At 34.8% G+C, this 22,339-nt stretch overlaps 1 protein-coding gene across 1 annotated transcript in view; it reads right to left on the bottom strand.

Moving 5' to 3' along the window:
• LOC113505195 (sex peptide receptor-like) overlaps positions 1–22,339 on the bottom strand; it is a 287,008-nt gene that overhangs the window by 26,888 nt on the left and 237,781 nt on the right. Inside the window, exon 5 of the mRNA XM_026887787.1 lies at positions 852–1,142. Within this exon, the coding sequence (XP_026743588.1) occupies positions 852–1,093 (242 nt within the window). The 5' untranslated portion in view covers positions 1,094–1,142. The remainder of the gene's footprint in view (positions 1–851; positions 1,143–22,339) is intronic.

Below are 22,339 nucleotides of genomic sequence, written 5' to 3'. Positions count from 1 at the left end.
TACGGTAACTAACATCGTGACACGGGAATTTTATATATTAGAAGAAGAAGAAGATATTAGATGTATTTGATAATTTATATACATACAAAGTAACACAGAACAGATGTATGTATGTATTTACAAGGCTCCTTATTTATAAGAAAAAGTGCAGACCCGCAATCGAACTCGTTGGCAGTTAATATTGGCAGTAAGCAGTTTGTGAATTAATAACTGAAATTCATCTGTGAAGTGGGACTAAAAAACATAACTTCGGGTAAATCAGTCGAGAAAGCGAAAAAATCAAACCTTTTCTCAAAATAACAAGGTTTGGTTTTGGTTTGAATTTCAACAACGAAGGCAGGCACTTACAAGGAACTTTCCTTGTTTAAAAATCTTTTAATTAACACAATTTACACTCATTGAGGTCTATTAGCAGATTTTTTAAATAAATTCTTGAAAATACAATGCGGCTTTGAAAAAAGGAATATTTGTTTCCACTAGGGTATTAGAGCAAGTCCAAAACTTTGATCAATAAAATTTATTGTTAATTTTACTGATAAATGCGATTGGTTGACCAAAATATTTGATTGGATTAGATCAACTAAACAGGCTGAAGCTTGACAGGCGGATCAAAATTGTTTTGATCATGTGTTCAGAACTGGGAATTCGGATTTCGAAGAGTAATTTTGGACTCATTGTAGATTAAAAAAATGTCCGAATTATTGAAACGTATTTAAAGACAAATGCTATTTGTAAAAGTTAAGTCAAGTCTTACTTGTGTTTTAATCGATTTAATAGTAATTACTTTCGCTTTCGTTCAGAATTTTGTAACAAAATTAAAAATTAGAAAATTTAAAAAACAAATGACTTACCCATACATAGGTTCAGCATAATTGATCGGGAACTCGCAAGTGACATTCAAATAAAAATGCGAATGATTCGACTGGCAGAAATCATCAGCGCTGAAGTTCGAATATGTAGGGTACCCAGTCTGATTGTCATAATAATTGAAATTATTCTTCGAATTGTCAAAATCGGTGTCAGTGTCAACTGACAGTTTCGTCGAATTGAAGTCGCCGAAGTAGTCAACCCAGTCTTTGTCGGAGGCCGCCATCTTGGATTTGTTTGCTATTTTTTTCTCATGTTGTCACGTCATATTGGCTCTGTTGACAAAAGAAAAATGATGTTAGAATGCGTTTTTGAGTTGCTTTGTCCTTGTATGGAGCTGGAGACTTTGGGCTGAAGTATGTGTTTTGTTGTCATGTCTTTTGTCTACCTAGCCTTTTATATAGCATGGCTTTCAGTACAGGATAAAGGTATTTTATTTAAAATTTCGTGATATAATGTTGTTTCATATTAAGACTCGTTGCTAATAGTTTAAAAATAATATTATAAAATAGTTTTAAAATGTTGTAGACATAATAAGTTCGCGCTCGGAGATATATAGCTCTAACCCGACGTGCGAAGTTACACCGGTATTGTTGGCACTGCACTGTATGTACAGGCTAAGGCCGTCAAGTCGTTGCGAGTAAAGTCGGGGGCTATACTTAGTATTTAAGGATACTAGTACATTGTATCATTAACAGCATCGCTAGAAGATAATAAATAAATGCGGACAACATCACATATATTGTTCTGAACCCAAAGTAAGTTGCTTAAGCACTTGTGTTATGGAATTCAGGTGTAGAATGTAGAAATGTGCATTTTTACATTGACCCTACCGGGGATCAAGCCCGGGACCTCAGAGCTAGCGACACCTTGAAACCGGTGCGTGCGCCACTCGACCACGGAGGTCTTCAAAGGATGCTGTATAATTAGCAAGTCTGTTTGCAATTAACAGCAATAGAAGAACAGAACAATGTTCTATGTGCTATGAGCGCGAGTTGGACTAATTGCTTCTATTAGATATGCACTTAGTTAATTAAAGGTTTGTTTTGCCCTATTGTTTTAATGAGAAAATATTTGTTGTTAATCTACTATATTTTGTACCAATATTTTCAGTTTTCAATCATTTATAGCGGTGTCGGACGACTGCACTGATAATCGAGTAAATGTGAACAATTAAATAACTTAGTGTGTAATAGTAAGAAGAAAATGAAATTGAAAAAGTTTGTGAATTTTAGGCCGGTAATCTCAGGAACAACTGAATCGATTAAGACATTTATTTCACCAGAACAAAGCCAGTTTTTCACTTCTTTCATGCCAACCTGACGAAAAAGAACTATAAAAAGGGACCGGGCCTTATTAAAAACCACACTACGTAACATTACTCGGTGACGTTCGTAAGTCTATTTGTCTCCACATTCCACATGACAGTGACAAAGTCAGCGTGACACTTAACTGAGTGACGTTTCAGGATGCGACGCGACGGTGAGTCACGTGACTAATATATGAATGTCTCGGTAAATTAAAATTTGTTTTATTGCATTATTAATATTTAACTAATAAATAAATTATTTACTTTACTTTAACATTACTTCATTTTTTTTTCGTTTAAATAATAGTAATTATTAAGATCTTTAATTATTTCTTATGGTTACGATTGAAAAATAAGAAAACATTTATTATATTGTGGTAAACGAATGCCATACGCAGCTGTTAACATTCAAATTTTAACTTCTTGCCGAAGGCATATGAAATGTACGTGCATTTGGCATCTTAATACAAAAATCTTTAAATAATACACTTATATCAAATTAAATGAATGTAAAGTAATTTTAAAGAATCTTTCTCTAGAGACTCCAGACATAAATGCCTTCTTCCTAGCCATGGAAATTACATTTTGTAAAGCCTGCCTGTCATTTTCATCAAGTCACATGCACAAAGACACCCAGATTTAGGACAAGCTTTTGCAGACCACACAAATGCTTGTCCTACACGGGGATCGAAGCCGCGACACATCGCGTACAGTACAATCGGTTTGGCGTGATGATCTCAACCACTCGGCTTTCCGTGCAGTCGATTATAATGTAATTTGATTTAGATGTAGTTGACACCTTGAAAATAGCAAACACGGTTTCTTAACAGATGTAACTGTCAACCACACACACAAAGCCGCGGGCAAAAGTTAGCGCGTAAAAATAGGCATAACAATTATGATTTATCTACAAGCATTAATTAACGGTGTCATGATTTTAGGCCTCAGTAATGGTGTTCAACCCTTTTGGCAGAATTAATTTATTGACCCTCGAGCGTCCGGTAACATAAATATTGAACAGCGGTATAAAATAGTATTTTGTATGATGAAACAAAAATACTTAGTTCGTGTTATTTTATGTGAAATAATATATTATTATGTTTGTTCTCTTTGGTTTTGTTTGAGTTGTTAATAAAAAGTTTTTTTATGATAAAAAATATAAGGAAATTTAATGAAACTATTTATTCTGTAAGTAGGGATGTATCATCACGTTCACATTTATCTTTTTTGTGAACGCTGGAGTCGACATTACCTAACCTACTAATTTCTGAAAAAATGTCGAAACAAACTTAGAAGTCGCGGTTTGAAGTACAGACAATTTTAAAATGTGAGTATAAGTTTAAAAACGAATGCCTTTTGAGGAAAATACCAATTCGATATGAGCAATTAGCCTGTGTGAGCAAGCGGCCTGCCTGCCAAATCGACTAGTTCATGGGACTCCATTTTTCAGGGTGTCCCCCAACCTGGCACAACATAACCTCAAGGAACAATATCAAAAAAGCTAAGCAAACTAAAACACCCAGTTTAGAAATTTAAAAATCATTCCATTGCACGTTAATACGATGAAACCATCACACTTTCACTTAATGTTATATTAATTTCAACATCAATTTATTTAGCTTAAAGTTTAATACATAACAAAAAGGTCCCAACACATCTATACCACATTATCAAGTATTATATTTCACGAAGAACAATGTCCCAAGTAATCGCTCGAAGGAGTTTTCATAATTAAACTTATGTTTACACAGATGCTTTCGGTAATAACTTTCCAAGTCTAAGCACAAGTAAGTTAGATCATTTTACAAAGTTACGTCATCATGTAGGTACTTAGCTGTTGGTGAGATGTGACAATTTAATAGTCGTTATTGTAATGTGACTTTTGTTGTAGGGATACATTACGATAATGAAGGTACGACTTGATATGGATTTATTTAAGACATTGAGAACAGCGAGAGACAGGCAGAAATTTTATTTGTTCATTTAATCATTTGTTATAGTAAAAAGAATGTGATGTATTAGGATGCTGCTTATTTCTAAAAAAATCTATACCCACCAGAAAAAAAGGAGAGTGGTTGATTTTGACTGTCATCAGTGTGGGGCTCAATAAAGTTAGTAATAAAAATAAAAGTAATTTTTAATTGAAATGAAACTACTTTTACGGATTTTATCGCGGTTTAATTTTAGATTTTAGTTCCCGACGTTTCGAAACCTTTGCAGGTATCATGGTCACGGGCAGACTGAGATGGCGTTCGTCTTGACAGAAGATGTTGCTCGTTCTACCTTCATATTTTAATTAATTATTTGTGGTCCGACCTACGCAGTATGAGCTCACTGTGTCTTGATGTCTTGCAGCGCTGCTCTTGGGTTTGGCATTGAGTTTATTTATTATTGGGTCCCAAGTAGGTGATATCTTCCAGCCATCTTCTCTATTGAAATTAGGGTGTTTTTTAATCTCAATAGCCTCGCGAAACATCCTAGGTAGGAATTTGGATTCTTTAGCGAGGATCTGTGGTTGGTCAAATCTAATATAATGGCTGCAACCTTCAGCATGTTCGGCGACTGCAGACTTCGTTGAGCGGCGGTGTTTGACGTCAGCTATGTGTTCTTTAACGAGGGTCCCTATGCTTCGTTTGGTTTGACCGATGTAAGAGAGGCCGCAGTCACAATCTAGTTTGTATACTCCTGCATCTTGTAGAGGTATGTGACACTTGACAGATGGTAAGGACTGGCTAATTTCAATAGAGAAGATGGCTGGAAGATATCACCTACTTGGGATCCAATAATAAATAAACTCAAGGCCAAACCCAAGAGCAGCGCTGCAAGACATCAAGACACAGTGAGCTCATACTGCGTAGGTCGGACCACAAATAATTAATTAAAATATGAAGGTAGAACGAGCAACATCTTCTGTCAAGACGAACGCCATCTCAGTCTGCCCGTGACCATGATACCTGCAAAGGTTTCGAAACGTCGGGAACTAAAATCTAAAATTAAACCGCGATAAAATCCGTAAAAGTAGTTTCATTTCAATGTCTAACATTCGCGTAAACCTAAGAAGTAATTTTTAACCTTAATGTGCGTAATATGATGAACGGGAAACCTTTTTTGTAAATATACCACTCCCGCACTAGTAAATTTAATCCTTGTATCCTTGGTTTTACAAACATTCAACTCACGTGGCTAAAGATATCCAAACTCAGGATAAGCATTCGTGGATTGCAATCATGCTTTTCCTACGAGGATATTTATTTATTTATAACACTATTATAATTTCTAAAAGTTTTATAACACAAGCAAGTATGACGACCTGTTTCCATCTATTTTCAACTTGCCAACTTAATTATTATTTTTCAGAGATTTTTTAAATACTATCTAACTAGCACACTGAACACATTTCGATTTATACAGCCTGTCAAAATCCGTCAATACTGTACCTACCAGTACTAGAGAAATAGGCCATAATTATATTTTTCTCCGAAAGATAGAACGTTAAGCAAAGGGTAACAGCTGATGTTTATGAAGACAGGAATAAAAAGAAACAGCGTGCTGCCGTAACATCTGCAACTCAATAATGGCGGGTTAGTTTGCTACCACTCCAGTGGTTAAGGGGAATCTCTTTACGTGTTTAATGTTTCAAAGAAAATTAAAAGGAATCGCCGCACTAACATATACTATTGTAATATCAAAATCAAACTTTTGTAGGACAAATAAAAGACCCGGTTTTAAACAATGCTTCTGACTAGATTTAAGGGGGGGTTTATGCTCCTGCTATATAGCACTGATCACAACATAGGTACAAACAACTATCCCAAATCTTAATCAAATCGAAAGTGGTTGTTCTTAGTAGTAAACATGACACAGAAAAACCTATCGCACTTGTTACACAAACATTCGTCCTGGTTGGGAATCGAACCCACAACATCATTTCGTTATTTCAATAACAAACTACACTAACAGGCCCGTCCAAAAACACGTCACAAATCAAACACAAGCGTGTCCACTTGTACCTATATTAAATAACAAATCACAAGTTATAATAAAACCTCTGTGGTCAAAAACATGTTCCCCTTAACATCGACGGCGTTTCGTCCGTCGGAATCATTTTAATTTGCCCAGAACATGATGTAATTGGACGCAATTTTCCGCGTTGAGGCGGAACGAACCGCCCGGAAATGAAATGTATAAGAATGTTATAATTATGAAAACTCCGTACTGTACTAGGGTAGGTAGGTATATTATGGAAATTCGGTTTTACACTAACTCAAACTAGTCTAAACTAGTCAGTGTAAATTATTAAATGATGTAACGGTTTACTTACGCGTTAGTAAACCGTTACATCATTTTTATCATTATTTGAGTCATTCTCACGATGGTTACTATCCCCATTTCCCAATATCAAAATATTTATTTATTTATTTATTTAATCTTTTACGTACAATTGTGGTACATAAGGCGGACTTAATGCCGCGAGGCATTATCTACCAGTCAACCTTTGGGTATAATGAAAGACAGTTGGGATAGGTACAACAGTAGAAAACGAAACAATTAAAACTACTACTTATGGGAAGGTGGGGTAAGACGGGGTAGCGAGGTAAGATGGGGACCCTCCAAAAATATATAATACAGTATTAATTGAAAAGTTATTTTGACGCCATCTAGTCGTATTTATCAGTACTTTTTAGAGTCGCAAAAAGTTTGTTCGAAGGAGCGCACGATTCTTCATGGTAAGTACATTTTTAAAATTTGAAGTGGTTTTATCTAATTATTGAAGCATATAAAGTGCATGACTGTTATAATGTATGATAAACATAATGTGTGACATATTTTTTTTGTTAATTTGTATTTATTTTACTATTGTAAACTCATTAATTCATGCCGGTTTCTTTTGATTTATAACCTCTAAAAATTCAATACAACTTTTAAGTCCAGTTTGGGAAAGATGGGACACTTATGTGGGGCAAGACGGGGTAGGTACCCGATCTTATCCGCTGAGTTGTTATTCAGTTTGTATTGAGATTGCATTCAACATTAACTATTTTTTTATAGTACAGTTCCAAAAACAGTAATGTTGTCATTTCCTGATGCTTAAATGGCTACACCGCCGTAAATCATTTAGCAAACTCTCCACCTCCACCAACTGCTTCAACCTCATGTCTCAAGCAGGCAACAGTAAATGATTATAATATAGATAATGATGCATTCCATCTGGTTAGCCCGAAAAAGTTAATGCCTTATTCGCGATTCGCCGAAAAAAGACCAAGACAAGTTCGAAGAAGGGGAAAAGCAGCTATTATTACTGCTTTTCTATATAAAAAAGAATGAGAGGAAAACTAAAATAGGTAGAAACTAAAACCACATGTAACAAACAAAAAGTAAATGACAAAAATAACAATAAAGAGAACTTGAAAAACCGAAAAAGCGAAAAGGCACAGAAGAAGAAGATACAGAATGTCTATACTGTCGCGGCTTGTATTCCGATTATCATATTTGTATCACTTATCGTACTTGAGGCAAGTGAGCGCATTGTGTCTGTGCAGGAGTGGAAGACAGCGATGACGAAGCTGAACATATCTGCCCGGTTTGTGAAGATGACGGCGCTTAAATAGTCTATACCCCATCTTACCCCAGGGGTATACCCCATCTTACCCTATAGGTGGGGTAAGATGGGGTGATTCAGTTATTTTTTAAAAGTTTATATTTTTATGAGAAGAACTTATTTTTTTTTGTTTTGACTGATTGTTATTAAAAGAAGAAAGACTGATTATTTAATTAATAAAAGTTCCTACGTTGTGCAATTAAAAAAGATGGGTTTTATTTATGAAATACCTTAAGGTCCCCGTCTTACCCCACCTTCCCCTAATATAGCTATCGCTAATTATAAACAATACGAATACATATGAAAATATATAACTATATACATAGATGATATTAGATATATAATTTAATAGATGTACTTAGATATAAATAAAATATACGTACATATATATAATATGACAAGACGACTATATCAATAATCGGAAAACCTATGGAACAAGAGTTTTCAAAAAGTATTCCCGAACTTGCCGTTTAAAAGAAAGTTTACTCGGAGCTTTTTTAATATCGAGGGAAAGAGCGTTCCAGAGTCTAATTGCCGTAACCACGAAAGTATTGGACATAAAACCGGTACGGTGAGGAGGTATCTGCAGGAGCAGATTTTCAGCAGCACGAAGGTTACGGTCGTGCGAGCTGCCTAGGATCTGAAAAGACCTTTTCAAATAGTTGGGAGCACAAGGATCATTAATAATTGAGTAAAGCAAGCAGAGTGATCTGAGGGATCTTCTCTGGCGGATAGGCAGCCATTTAAGCTGAGAACGGTACAAGGAAATGTGATCATATTTTCGAAGTCCATATACGAAGCGAATACAGTTATTCAAAAGTCGATCCAATTTGTTCAGAAGATTTTGGGATACATCAGAGTAACAAACATCTGCATAATCAATAATAGGGAGCACAAGAGCTTGGACCAGCAGTTGTTTAGTGCTAGACGGAAGAAAGTGCTTAAATCTGTAGAGAGAACGAAGCGTGGCGGAAACGTCGCGACTTACTAAATTAACCTGCTTTTCCCAGCTTAGTCGATCGTCGATATTTAAACCCAAATCCTATATAGTCAGTGTAATACTGATTATCAAAATATAGTCAGTGTAAATATGAAACATGGCGTTAGTGACAAGTGCAACTGCACAGATAGCCTCACTTAGATGTAGCAAGATGGTAGAAATTTCCACAGGTAAAAATATATTTCTGCCGCCACTACAACAATAGGATGAGATAAAAACTTACAGAAACTCAGTATCGCGAGTCCGAACCCACACTTAACATATATATAGATATATTTAACATATATCCTACTAATATTATAAAGGCGAAAGTTGGTGAGTGTGCATGTTTGTTGCTTCTTCACGTCAAAATTGCGCAACCGATTTTAATGAAATTTGGTATGGAGTAAGCTGACACCCTGGATTAACACATAGGCTATGATTTTAGAAAAAATATATTACGAGAAAATCATCTTATTTCCTAACCACGCAGACAAAGTCGCGGGTAACAGCTAGTTTAAAAACTAAATCTAAAATATCACAAAACTGTTTAAAGAACAAGTTACTGAGTACTTTATTGCCACTAAAAAAATACTTCAATTATCTTATTAAGCTAATGTGTTCAACGCCTTTCTAATTCAGACTAATAGCGTCTGGCTTCCACATAAAAGGTGTCTGAGGAACACCAGACATTATTAATGAGAGAGTAGAACCTTTTCAACAATAACCTCCTTGGTTTGAAGTAATTATGAAATAGGAGAAACGATCTAAAAAGGTTTTATAGCTATTAGGAAAATAAGACGAAAATTTGTCAGCATACAATTTAAAAATACTGTTACATTACTTGTCGTATTTTATGTAGGTATTAAAATTGGTCAAAATTAAATTGTGGAGCTTTCTATATTATCCGTAAATGTTGTGAATAACTGCGAAACTGATTAAACCCAGCGGTGTACACGTAATTGGTAAAATTTATTTTATCATCACCATCAGCCCATATTCGTCTACTGCTGGACATAGGCCTCCTCAATTGCACGCCATCCAGATCTATCTTTAATTTATGTATCAATTTGAAATTGTAAAATATTAATAAAATTTCGAAACGAAATATGATTATAATGAAAATATGAAAAAGTCACGTATTGTGCCCACTCTGTTCTTTGTCACGAATTAAACTTAAAGTAGGTATACTTTAGATTTTCAAACATACTCGTTTCTGTAAATAAAAATAAAATGTAACAAATCCGAGCACAACCTAAATAAGGCAGAATTACACGAGCGAAGTTACAGAATTACACTAGTATTAACAAACCCGAATAGTTTACAGCACCATAGCTTATAACCTCCAATTTATCGCGACCGATATTAAATTACTCGGTTCCAAATAGTCCCAATTTCAGGGTGCTGGGAACGGAAGGAAGTCGAATTCCTTATCGCTTCGTGGTCGAAACTTTCCCTATAAAGGCTATAATTATTAATTATATAGCCTTCGTGTGTTGAATCTGTTTTTACATAATTTTGTAGAGTTTGTGGTATTCTGAAGGTTTATTTTCAGGAATTAATAAATAATAAATGCGGACAACAGCACATACATTGTTCTGAACCCAAAATAAGTTGCTAAAGTACTTGTGTTATGGAATTCAGATACAACGAAGGTACCACAAAACACTCAGACCCGAGACAATGTAGAAATGTGAATACATTGACGACACCTTGAAACCGGTGCGTACGCCACTCGACCACGGAGGTCGTCAAAAATATATTTGAATTTTGTTGCTGCTTTGAAGACTGTTTTTCTACGCATTTGTTATTTGACTTGGCCTCGTATGCGTGGAGATTTGCTGTCGAGGTGAAAAGTAGTTTAGATGTTGTAATTCAATCTTTCTTTACCTACTTTTATTATCATCAGAAACCTATTTTAAAATATATGAACAAACGACTTACTTGTAAAATAATATATGTACAAACGACTTGTGAAATATCAAACAGGTACAAAAAAAATGCTTTAATGAAATACCAAAATTTTGCAAAGGCCCGATTTTTCAATCGTCAGATAATTTTTATATGAGGTATAAACATAGCCGTCTGACATATATTATTTTCTATACCAAAAATGTTAAAACGTCAAACATATTCGTCGAATAAAAGTTATCTGGCGATTGAAAAATCGGCCCTAAATAAAATATTGATTTGATTTGGCTAAAGATAACAACAAAGAGAGATATATAGAGATTAAAATAAGCTATCAAATAAATTTATCGTCAACATTGCCGGTTGGAGTGTGCCTAAGCTGGCGGCATTGCCACATTGAATGACAATGTTCATTCATCCAATTTCACACACTCACTCATTAACCAAAATGTCCACAGACTATCATTCATTCATTATACTCTTGTTCATGCCATACGTCACTATATTAAACAATTCAATTACACACCACTTTACGTTACTAAGGCCTTACTTAATATCAATTAAGGCAATTCTGGACTAAGCAGAGAACCCTTTGAACCCTACCCTTTACTTTTAAGTAACACGTTTTTGATACCAAAGTTGGAACTCAAAAGATACCTTTAATTAAATGTAAAGTTTTTAAATTGATGCGGTTTTAATTCTATGGCAACGGTTTAAAAGTTTGTTGTTTTAATTAATTTTACTAATTGAGTACAATTTTATTTAAATAATAGTAAAAGTACATGTTTCTAGGGTTGAGATTTTAATATTTGGAGTCCTGGTTGTTTTCGGTCACTGCTTGTCAGTGGTATCTTAGAATGGTTAAGAAGGTACGTACAACCTTGAAGGAGGCATATTTGTAGTTTGCCTGTGTTCCCGCCGCACCTCGTGCACGACTCTGGTATAGCTTTAAGAATTCATTATTTACATTTCTATTTCTACCGTCTATCACAGTTCAGAAAACAAATGATAGACGGACAGACAGTAGGACATCAGTAGCGAGTTTCTATTTTCATACTTTGAGTAAGAAACCCGAAATAATAATCCAAGTAACATTACAAACGCAAAAGTTTGCATGTATAGATGTTTGTTCTTTTCACGCAAAAACCACTGGACAGATGTAGACGAAACTTGGTACACAGATAGTTTATAACCAGGATTAAAACATAGTATAGTTTTATATCGATTTGATGATTCCGTAGGATCATTTTTGATTTATAAGAGGCAGGGCCGTGGGCAACAGCTAGTCTTATATAAAACCTTTTATGTATTACAAGGTCCCCGTGAAACTACAGAATTTAATCTTCTTAAAACGTTAAAGAGTTTATGTTCTCTACAAAAATCTTCCTTTCGTTTTCTTTATAGCACTTAAGAAACAGACATAGGAAGCTTATTCTTTATTTAGAAGCTTTTAACCAGCTTTGCCTAAGTGACTAGTTTAAAATTCAGACTATTTAATTCGCTTCTACTTAGGTTAGATTTTTACAAAGGAAAATGGAGAAAAACTGCTTTTGGTAAATAATATGATATGTGGTCTTTTAATTGCAAATCAAAAACGAAACAGCGGTCATTTTTATCGTGTTTCTTTGGAGATTTTTTTTATCAAAACCCGCCGTCAGGGATCTTTGCGAAGCGGTATTCAAGTCCCATGCAAAGGCACCCTCCGGACAAGCGTTCGTGAATCTCACAATATATATTAGTATACGAAGAAAGACTAAAAAAAAATTTACTTTCGAATTAGATAAGTAGATATCAAGTATGAAACCTAAATATTCTTGTCGATTTAGTCCGTGTATAACACGAAGGTTTCCTATTTCGTATTTTAAGGAACCGCTCATTCAATTTCCTAAAACTCTATCAACCTTTCAACACACTTTGAAGCACACATTGCCAGCCATCAAAGTGTAATAAGATTATTTGAAAACATGACTGAACTGCATCCTCCTAACCTTCATAGTGCAAGTCAAAGGAAATTGCATCAGGAGCGATATCAAAAAGCTTTAAGAGAGCGAGTATAATAAAGTTAGCCGCAGAGCGTCGGTAAACACCAGCAAGGTTATAAGGTTAATGTCGCAGGTTGTGTGTGACTATAAGAGTCACATGAGAAGCAAGTTGCAGGCAGAGTAACTGCGGGTTTAGTACTTGAAGGAGGGTTGTCTGTCGACACTTGCAGTTGTGTGCTGACTTATGATTAGGCTGTCTTTGCAGTATTGCTGGATTTAGGCCTCTCCCAAACTCGTTGGAACTTTGACGTTTATTAAGGTTTCTTTTTCTTTATAGTTTTGATATTTTACGCTGTTCTTGAATATATCAGTTTTTAGATATACCGTATGTATGTTTACTTTAAAAGAGTATTTTATGGCGTACACCTAGTTGTTAGTGAAAAGTTCTAAAAGTGCCCTGAACGTGGTCTACTTAGAAAAAAAAATCTTTTGATTTTGACGGCTGCTTTATGCAACCAGACCCTGCTGGTTTTTAGCCGTCCTCTCAACCGAGCAAAGCATATGATGTATATAGTGTAGTATTTTTATTTTTTATTTATTATTTATTTATTGCACAATTACATAATATCTTTAACATAGTTCCCACAAAACCGGTTTATCGGTTTGTCTGCGGGCTAGGAGTTGCTTACTATATAATTATGCTTACGTTGTATTAATATACTAAAATATTGGGTATAACTAGACTAAGTACATAAATTTAAAAGATATTTTCTTAATTTTCTCTTAAAACTATTTTTGTTTTTATCCTGTCTAACATCCTCAGGTAAACTATTCAGGATATATGGTAGTCTCTTTTTCACAGTTCTATCTCCAAAGTAGTTTCTAACTCTGGGTACATTAAATTTACCAGTAGCCATCAACCTGGTATTATGGTTGTTGGTTACACATGATAGGTTATACTCTATACTGTATAATGTATATTTAAAGTGGAACCACCTGAATAAAACAATAATCATGAAAATAATTACTAAAAGAACGTGATCTCGCAGGATAAGATCGAGAGGGTTCAATTGATTAAAGGTTTTCGTCCGCATTAGGAATTGGAGGAATGTAAAATCACGTGCACAAAGACACTCAGACTCAGAACAAGCATTCGTGGATCACACAAATGCGTGTCCTACGCGAGGATCGAGGAGTTATTATAATAAAATCATACATGTTTATTAGTTTGTTCACAAAAAATATCACGTGTTTCTAAATTTCAGGAATGTTCTAGTTAGGGATACGACAGTATAAAATGTCAGGAACAGACTACCAAAAAAGGGTTACAAAACAAAAAAGAGAATATTAACAAGTAGACATGGTTAGCAATTTTACGGACCAAAGGTTCCGTAGGAGTAAATTGGTTACACACTATTTTTTGTAGATCAGATTCATAATTATTTGAAAAAACGCCCGACTAGTTTCGGTCGTAACAAAGCAGACAGATTCCAATCGTTTACGATCCCGGATATCCCGCGTATGATAAGCGTTTATGTGATCCACGAATGCTTGTCCTGAGTCTGCCTTTGTGCATGTGAATTGTTGAATGTTTGTAAAAGCAGGGACGTAAGGATTAAATTCCTTATTATGGGACTCCTTTAGAGGAAGGAAGTAAATGTGAATTGACAACTTTGAATTATAAAATCCCGCTTTCCTTAACGTAAAACGTAAGTCTTCTGTTCCAAAAAATAATAACCGATTCTCCGCGGATCCCTAAAACAGCTCGGGAACATTGAAGAGACACTTTGTAATACTTTTTATTTTGTTTCGGAGTCAAGGCTTAATTATCTCTCCTTTTTTAATTACACCAAGAGGTTTTATTCGTCTAATGAGGCTGTAAATAAATAGACCACCTCTTTTGCGAAATTCTGGGTAAAATTACTACAGGAATTTAATATTTTCTAGCCTAAAATTTTTATACATTTTCTATTTATGTTTAACTAAATTATTGTTAGGGATTTTCCTTCAAAATGTTACATTACATATTCGTGCTTTATTTTATATCATTCTTCTTGTCTGTCTGTTTTTCTTGGACATACCACCTGAAACAGTCAATACCCTCAGTGAGCTAGCGTGGTGATCAATGTCCAAACTTTATACGGAAAGAGGCTTCTGCTTGGCATGGTGTAGTACCTACTATTTATATATTATATTTACAAATAGCGACAGTAATTTTCAACGGAATTAATTCACACCATTAGAGTTCAACATCCGAAATATCCGGATTACACGGGCGAAGCCGCGGACAAAAGCTAGTCGTATACAAGTAGACATGAAACAGGTGGGTACACAGAAAGTACCAAGTACCAAGTGCCACTAAATTACATCCTAAGGGTACTGAGAGAACTTCTAATTGCATATGTTGGATAAAGTTGTTGAGTGAAAAGTTTTCAAACCGACTTATGTCCAGTAAACGAGCGTTCTGAATTTGTACGTCTTTTTATACTAAGTGGTAGTGTATTCATAATTCTAAATAGCTGGGCCGGTTTTGAGAATATTTTATCGGATGGTATTTTATTTTATGGAGAGCTTAAATGGCTTGAGGTGAATGATGAGAATATAAAAATACAAGCGTTTCCAGCAAGACATAGGGAGCATAGAGCATGGACTGCGAGTAACCCTTGTGTTACTGAAACTTGAAATTTTCGACCACTAAAAAGACTTTTAGAAACTCACCTCCTAAAACGGGGGTGTAAAGTTAGCAACACTGTTATTGTTGGTCGTGATAGACGGGTTAAGTATGAGGTAAAAAAGCATAGCTGGTTACACACAGTTACTTAGAAAAGTTCTCTGATTTTCGCAGTTGTTTTAGACGGTATCGCGGGCAGACAGTAAGCGACAGTAAGCTTCATACCCATACATGCCTTATTAGATCTAAATAACATATTTATACAAGTTATCAAACCACACGAGCGCATGAACATGTAAAGTGTACTGAAAAATAAGCACTCGTCCTTCCACGCGTCGTATTAAATACCTTTTGAGCTTAAAGTTAATTTGCACGCTCCAATACACATCTTATTAAGACCCAATTTATAAGACGCATATATTTTGTTCAATGGAAAATATGGTTTGGTAAACGTGTTATTAAAGCAGGCTTTTTAAGTAGGTTTTGATGTTACGTTTCATGTTTTTCAACGAATTTAGATCATTTATATGTTTATTATTATTAGCACGGTAAAAGTGCTTACAAATAAATATTAGGTAAAAATCGGTCCTGTGAGAGTCTGTCTCACGACATTAAAGGGCAATTTCAAGTCTGCAAAAGACTGTTTTTTTATAAACTACCTTTCAAATTTATGACCGTAATAATTGCCCCTTAACCTTGATTATATTATTTTTGTGTGTTATAGCCACGCCAAGCTCAGTGCTCATCTTTGCGAAGGACTAGCATTTGTATATTAAATGATGTAACGCTTTACTCACGCGTATTTATCGGGGTAGCCCGACTAGTTTCGGACCCAACCGGAGTCCTTAATCATGAGCAGACGCGGCGGGATCGCGAGTCGAACTGAGAGAGACTAGCATTTGTATGTTTTGAGTCTGGATCTCAGAGACTTGAATGGTTTTGAAACCTCTTGAAACACAAGAGTTCAGTTTCTTTAATCATTATTTAAAAACTAAACAAAATATAAAGTGATCCTAAGATAATGTCTGAATATTCCTTCTTCAAACCATTTTGCCTAAACTTATAACTTAAATTCTTTCATTCTATATTACACATACTAGCGCACCAGACGTTGTACTTTTTGTGAATTACAAGGAGTTCACTATCACACACATACTCGTACAATAGAAATATACACATACACGTTTTCATTCAAGTTTCTCACAAACATTTCCCACCTAACCGAACCCTCCCCTTATTATTATGGCCTAATACCAAACATGCTAATCTCACAGTCTCAAATTGACCCATAAAGGAACGAGTAGCGTCTCTCCACTCCATCTGAAGGCTTTTGTTACGTGACAATAATACAAGCGGCCTTCATTCACTTAATATTGGAGACAATACATTTCTGTAGGGCCCAAAATATTGATGAAATCTGCTGACGGATTAAAATAGAGCTTTACGTAACGGGAGATTTTGTAATTTTGTGACGTTTCTGCTTATGTTGTAGTCATTGAATTGAGTTTTAGGAATTATTTTTGTGTAATTGTGTACTATAATATAGTATAATTTATCCTGGGACAACTCACACACGGTTATCTGATCCCAAGCTAAGCAAAGCTTGTGTTATGGTAACCAGACAACTGATAAACTTACTTATATATTTCTAAATATATACATATTATGGATAAATTACACCCAGACACGGAACAAATGATCATGCTCATCACACAACATTTTTCCTGGGTGGGAATCGAACCCACGACCTCCGGCGTAGCAGTCAGCGTCACTAACAACCAGACCAACAGGCCCAATATGAAGTAATACCTCGTGTATAACTATAAAGAGATGCCAAATAAAGTGTTATGGTGGTGGTAATATATTATGGTGTTTCTTGCAGATAAAATACATGTCACTTTTCTTTTAAGTTTGTCGTTCGGGTTGGATTTTTGTAACTCAATTTTGAGGAACTTCCCGATTACAATGCAATTTACAATTATAAAACAGCTGATACAAATTTGATAAAATTTAAATGGAATCACTCCATTTAAATTAAAAACGTGGGTGTTTAGACTTTTTATCATCGAAATACAATAGATGAGCCCACTGCATATGAGGATCAATATTATTACATCACATATAATTAATTTTAATTTATTATGGTCTCTTTATCTAAAAATAAACGTACCTATTTATTTATTGCATAGTAGTCGCTACATTTATTAGTTACTGCATTTCAACAGTTTTAGTTATAAATGTGGTTAGTTTAAATTATTTGTAGTAACAACTGTTTTGTTAGCAAATTAGTGGTGAGATCCACCGTAACCAATTATCGATATAGATACAAAATGGAAGCTAATGTACCTAATGTTTAATTTATAATTTAGTTATTACTTATTATAATAAGGTTCGTGAGGCGGAAAGGTTTATTTGACTAATTTATAATAGAAATTTGTACAGTTCGCCAAACAGATTTCCGAAAATATTGAATACATATTTTTCATTTTGTCACATGATTAAAAGGTAAGGAAGATAAGAAGCACAAACATCACTTGCTAGTATAAAGCATACTGGTATGTGACGTCACATGAGATTCAAAATCACCTTATACCCTTTGCTTTTTGTTTACGAGATAAAAGAAAAAAACCCGAATCCAATATTTTTTGGAGAATGTCTTACGGACGAAGCAGACTTTTTTTCTAATCATAATTATTTATTTCATAACAGCTTATTCAAACGCATAGGTTTAGAGTGGTGAACTTAGCAACTCGGTTATCAACACACTCAAATCTGTCTTCAAGTTTTCAAGTTTCAGTTATTATTAAACTCCTTTATAAAGACTTCATACAAGGAAACAACATGCCTATGGCTGCATACTTTGTACCCGTTGCCATGACAACAGCCTGTTGAAAACCTTTTGTGTAACGTAAATTGAGGTTCTAAGCATTTTGTATTGTCATCCCACTTGTATAGAGCAAGGATTTTCATATATTTAGTTACAATTACTGTAGAAAGGAATAAAGGGACTTTTGAATAATGATAACACTTAGCGTTTTTGACAAGGGACCAGATAATGTGTTAATTGTTTAGATATTAAAAGATGTTTGAGCGTGCATTTGTCTTGAAATAACAGTGTCATTTATGGCAGTAGTTAGAGGCTTCAGTTGTAGATAGAGGGATTAAATTTCCTTCATTTTCAGCACACAGTTTTCCGCAAATCAATAGACTCTGTATCCGGAATACTGCTATAAAGCTCTTAAAATACTTCTTTCATAAGTTATTTTCCGAAACAACTGCAAGAATTACATGCAAGCTCAAAGGAAGGACCAAACGACAAAAAATCTAAATAATACTTGCCTCCAACAAAAAAATATCAGAAGACATAAATTAATTCATGCAGTACGTCAAAGTTAATTTATTTCATAGCCCCAATGTTCATACCGTAGGCGGGAATACGTGTAATCATCATTCTCTTACTACGAGATTGTTTGTTCACATTCATGAGATGCATCTGAGTTACAGAGCTAAGAATTGAAGATGGAAGTGGTCCTCTGAGTTTTTACTACCGTTCTACTGTAAAACCTGTTGTTGATGTAGAAGTGAGATGTCGCTTTATGAAGTGAAATGTGCTGTCTTTCTCTCATAAATAATGGCAATCAAACTTGGGTGTAAGTGAAATCAGCTCTGACCGAGATACAAGTTTGTACCTGGTATTTCTCTTCAATAGCAAGTTGAACAAGTTGGCCTTTACTTTACTTACATATTGCTAAGCACAGGCGTTTTACAAGTTAAAAGGTTCAGAAGTCCAGGTTTCTTCATGACATTTTTATGAGGCCATAATTTTATATTTTACCACTTTGATAGATGATGAAGTGCAAGTATAATAACAAGCGAATGAGTTTTAGCGACCGTGGCTAAAAGAACTACGGCATAGTCGAGCACTTCCTCCCAGTTTTCTAAGTTCGATGATCCGATTATACAGAATGGTGTTTTCGTTGTTTTCCCCTAATGATCGTCATTTGTTCTATGATAATTTTACATTTGGATAATGTCGAAAAGGTTGGAATAAAGTTGGGTGATCTGATGTTAAAAATACATAATTGTTTTGAACCAGTAAAGTGAGGGTTTTTTCTCTAAAAATATAGTTTATCAATAATATTGCAAGACGAAAATTTAACTTGGCCGCTTAACATAACTCACTTTAAACTACTTTTTCAATACACCTTCTCAAAATTTCTTTATTCAATCTTTGACCTCGACCCCTCAGTATCTAAAGGTCAAAGTGCATAACCTTAGACCTTGAAAAGCTAATTACCGTTAATCATGGATCTTAATGATATTACTAAATGAATGACGGTATTACAATTTACACAGACTTGGATCACACTTAAATGTAGTCCTAAATCAATTACGCTAAGTCCGTTGAGATAATTTGTTATCTGATTAACGCTTTAAAGGACTAGACAGTAGAGAGAGATGCAGCTATACGCCGTCCCTGTCCCACTACTGCGATAATAGTATCTACTTTGAAAAGTTGTCATATGGCCTCGGTCCTTGATGTGAATCCTTTTTTTTAGTGAGCCATTGTTAATTTGGATGTCCAATGTGTTGCTTTTTTCCAAGTTTAAGGATTGACTGTCAACGTATTTTTCTCATTCCATTTGTTTTTAGAAACACAGTTTATCTCCATCTTCTTCAAGTAAGTTTGATGTGCAGCCTGGTGACAGTTTCACGTTCTTCTGTAGTGGTTTTTTAAACATATCCTTGAAAATTTTTTAGGTGTGTTGTTTTTAACATAATATTTTCAATCACTCTAGTATTATAAATGCGAAAGTATGTGTGTTTGAGTATAATTGAGTGTACGTATCAATGAAATTTGATATAAAAGTAGCTAATACCTTGGATTAACACATATCCACTAGGGTTTTCCCATCCAGGTGGACAAGTGAATGTGAATATTTAGTATACTTACAGTTCCTATTCTCTACATTGTCCAGCAGATACACTCGCCGAATATTACACCATCAATGTCTAACATTCGCGTAAACCTAAGAAACCACTATTACACCATAGATTTGAATATTCTTTATTGACCACCATGCAGCCATGGAAATGCAGCAGTGATTCATAATACATAAAATGGCGGTATTATCGCTAAAAGCGATATTAAAAGACTAAATAATAATTCCAGAACCCACTCCGCCAAAATTAATAAACGTCGACGAGATACATTTACTCATCTCGTGTTAAGGTGTGACGTATGTTAACCGCACTCGTCTAAATTGTGGGCAATATGTCTATCTTTGTCTAATATTACGAGGTTCTTTGTGACATTTTCGAAGTTATTTTAGATGGAAGGTGTTGTTTCGTGTATCTACTATTTTTAGTTTCGTGAGTGGTTGTGTTTTGTTCGAATATAGCCGAAGTATTTTAAGCACTTTTTTGTCACCTCTAAAACGCGATAGTTCAGTAAATTTTATGTAGTATTTATATCATTCTCTCATTGTTTGGAATGTATAATCTCAAGGAGATACCCCATCACGTTTGAAAGTTATCAACAGATACAATCACCCCTTGAGGTTGACTTGACTGGTCTGTTGGTTTAGTTGTAAGTGATTGCTATACCGGCTGTCGTGGGTTCGATTTCCACCCTGGACAATTGATAGTGTGATGAGTCTGGGTGTAATTTATCCATGTCATGTATAAGTTAGAAATATCTAAGTATATATAACATACTTTTATCAGGTGTAGAGAACTCATACTACAGGCTATGCTTAATTTGAGAATAGATGGTGTTGTGTGAAAGTTGTGAAATATTGTGGAGGTTAAAATCTCATGATCAAAGATCGACTGATAAGAAATATTTGGCAGCTAAACCCGCGTTATCTAACTAGTATGTGAAGTTCTATACTCATCAATCATATGTTCGTATGCGGGCTTTTACACATCGCTTCACATCAATTACCCAGGATTCGCGCCGGATAGATGCGGTATTCGCGACTCATCATAAGAAATACCGCTATAGGAGGTTTATTTGTGATAATTGTTTCGCTGAATTTGCTTTTTGTTGTGGTGCGGAAGTTGTTTATCGTAGGTGTCACTATTAGGAATATTAGGAAGACGAAAATTGCTGTATCTGATTGTTAAATCTTCAGGTTTAAACAGCTAGACTAATTTCGATAAAATTTGTTGTGGAGATAGCTGGCTCCTTGGATTAGCACTTTGGCTACTTTTTATTCGGCTGCCTTAGAATGAGGGTCATGTTTTCCCAGACATAACCTGTATCGACGGCTGAATTTGCAAGCACTAGTTAAATAATTCTTTGCTTTCAATATTTCTATTCACTTTAGTCTATTTTATTTGGGATACTAGTTGTATGCCATAAGAATACCACATGACCTACAGTTACTTTAAAATAGTGTAAAAAAATCAAAATTAAAGGGCACATAATTAGATGGACCGTTATTAAAACTGAACGAAACTTATAAATAACCATGTCATGTTTGATGCGTTTCATGACAAAAAACCAAAATTCTGCATTAATCTAAATGACTTTTCAAAAAAAAATTGTCAAACTACCCTTCAAACCATTTTTTTTCCAAACTTGTTGGGTCACAATCGTTGATCCCTTACTGTGATCAACCCTTGAACTTTCCCTTCATTCTAAACCTCCATTTCACAAAGTGCCCCGACCTCTACCCATAAAAGAGTAGATAATATTTCATAAAAAGGATATGACCTAATTCGCAGCCGGTCATCTTGGTCACAGATGCAAGTAATTGTATTCAGCAATAAGGGACAAATTAAAATGTTGGGACGGTGTCAGGGTATCGAATGGTTTAATTTGAAAGAAGAAAGCAGCTTCTAAAAACGAGACTGTTAGTAAGAGAGGCGTAGCTGAGAAGTGCTTAAATTAAAGTTGAAAGTATTTTTGAATTGTTATAAAAATACGTAAATGAATAATCTATATCTATACTTCTATACTAATATATAAAGCTGAAGAGTTTGTTTGTTTGAACGCGCTAATCTCAGGAACTAC

Source organism: Trichoplusia ni, chromosome 24 (assembly GCF_003590095.1).
Source record: "Trichoplusia ni isolate ovarian cell line Hi5 chromosome 24, tn1, whole genome shotgun sequence".
Lineage (NCBI taxonomy): Eukaryota > Metazoa > Arthropoda > Insecta > Lepidoptera > Noctuidae > Trichoplusia > Trichoplusia ni.
The sequence above is the reverse complement of the archived record's forward strand: the minus strand, read 5'-3'. Positions and strand labels throughout refer to the sequence as shown.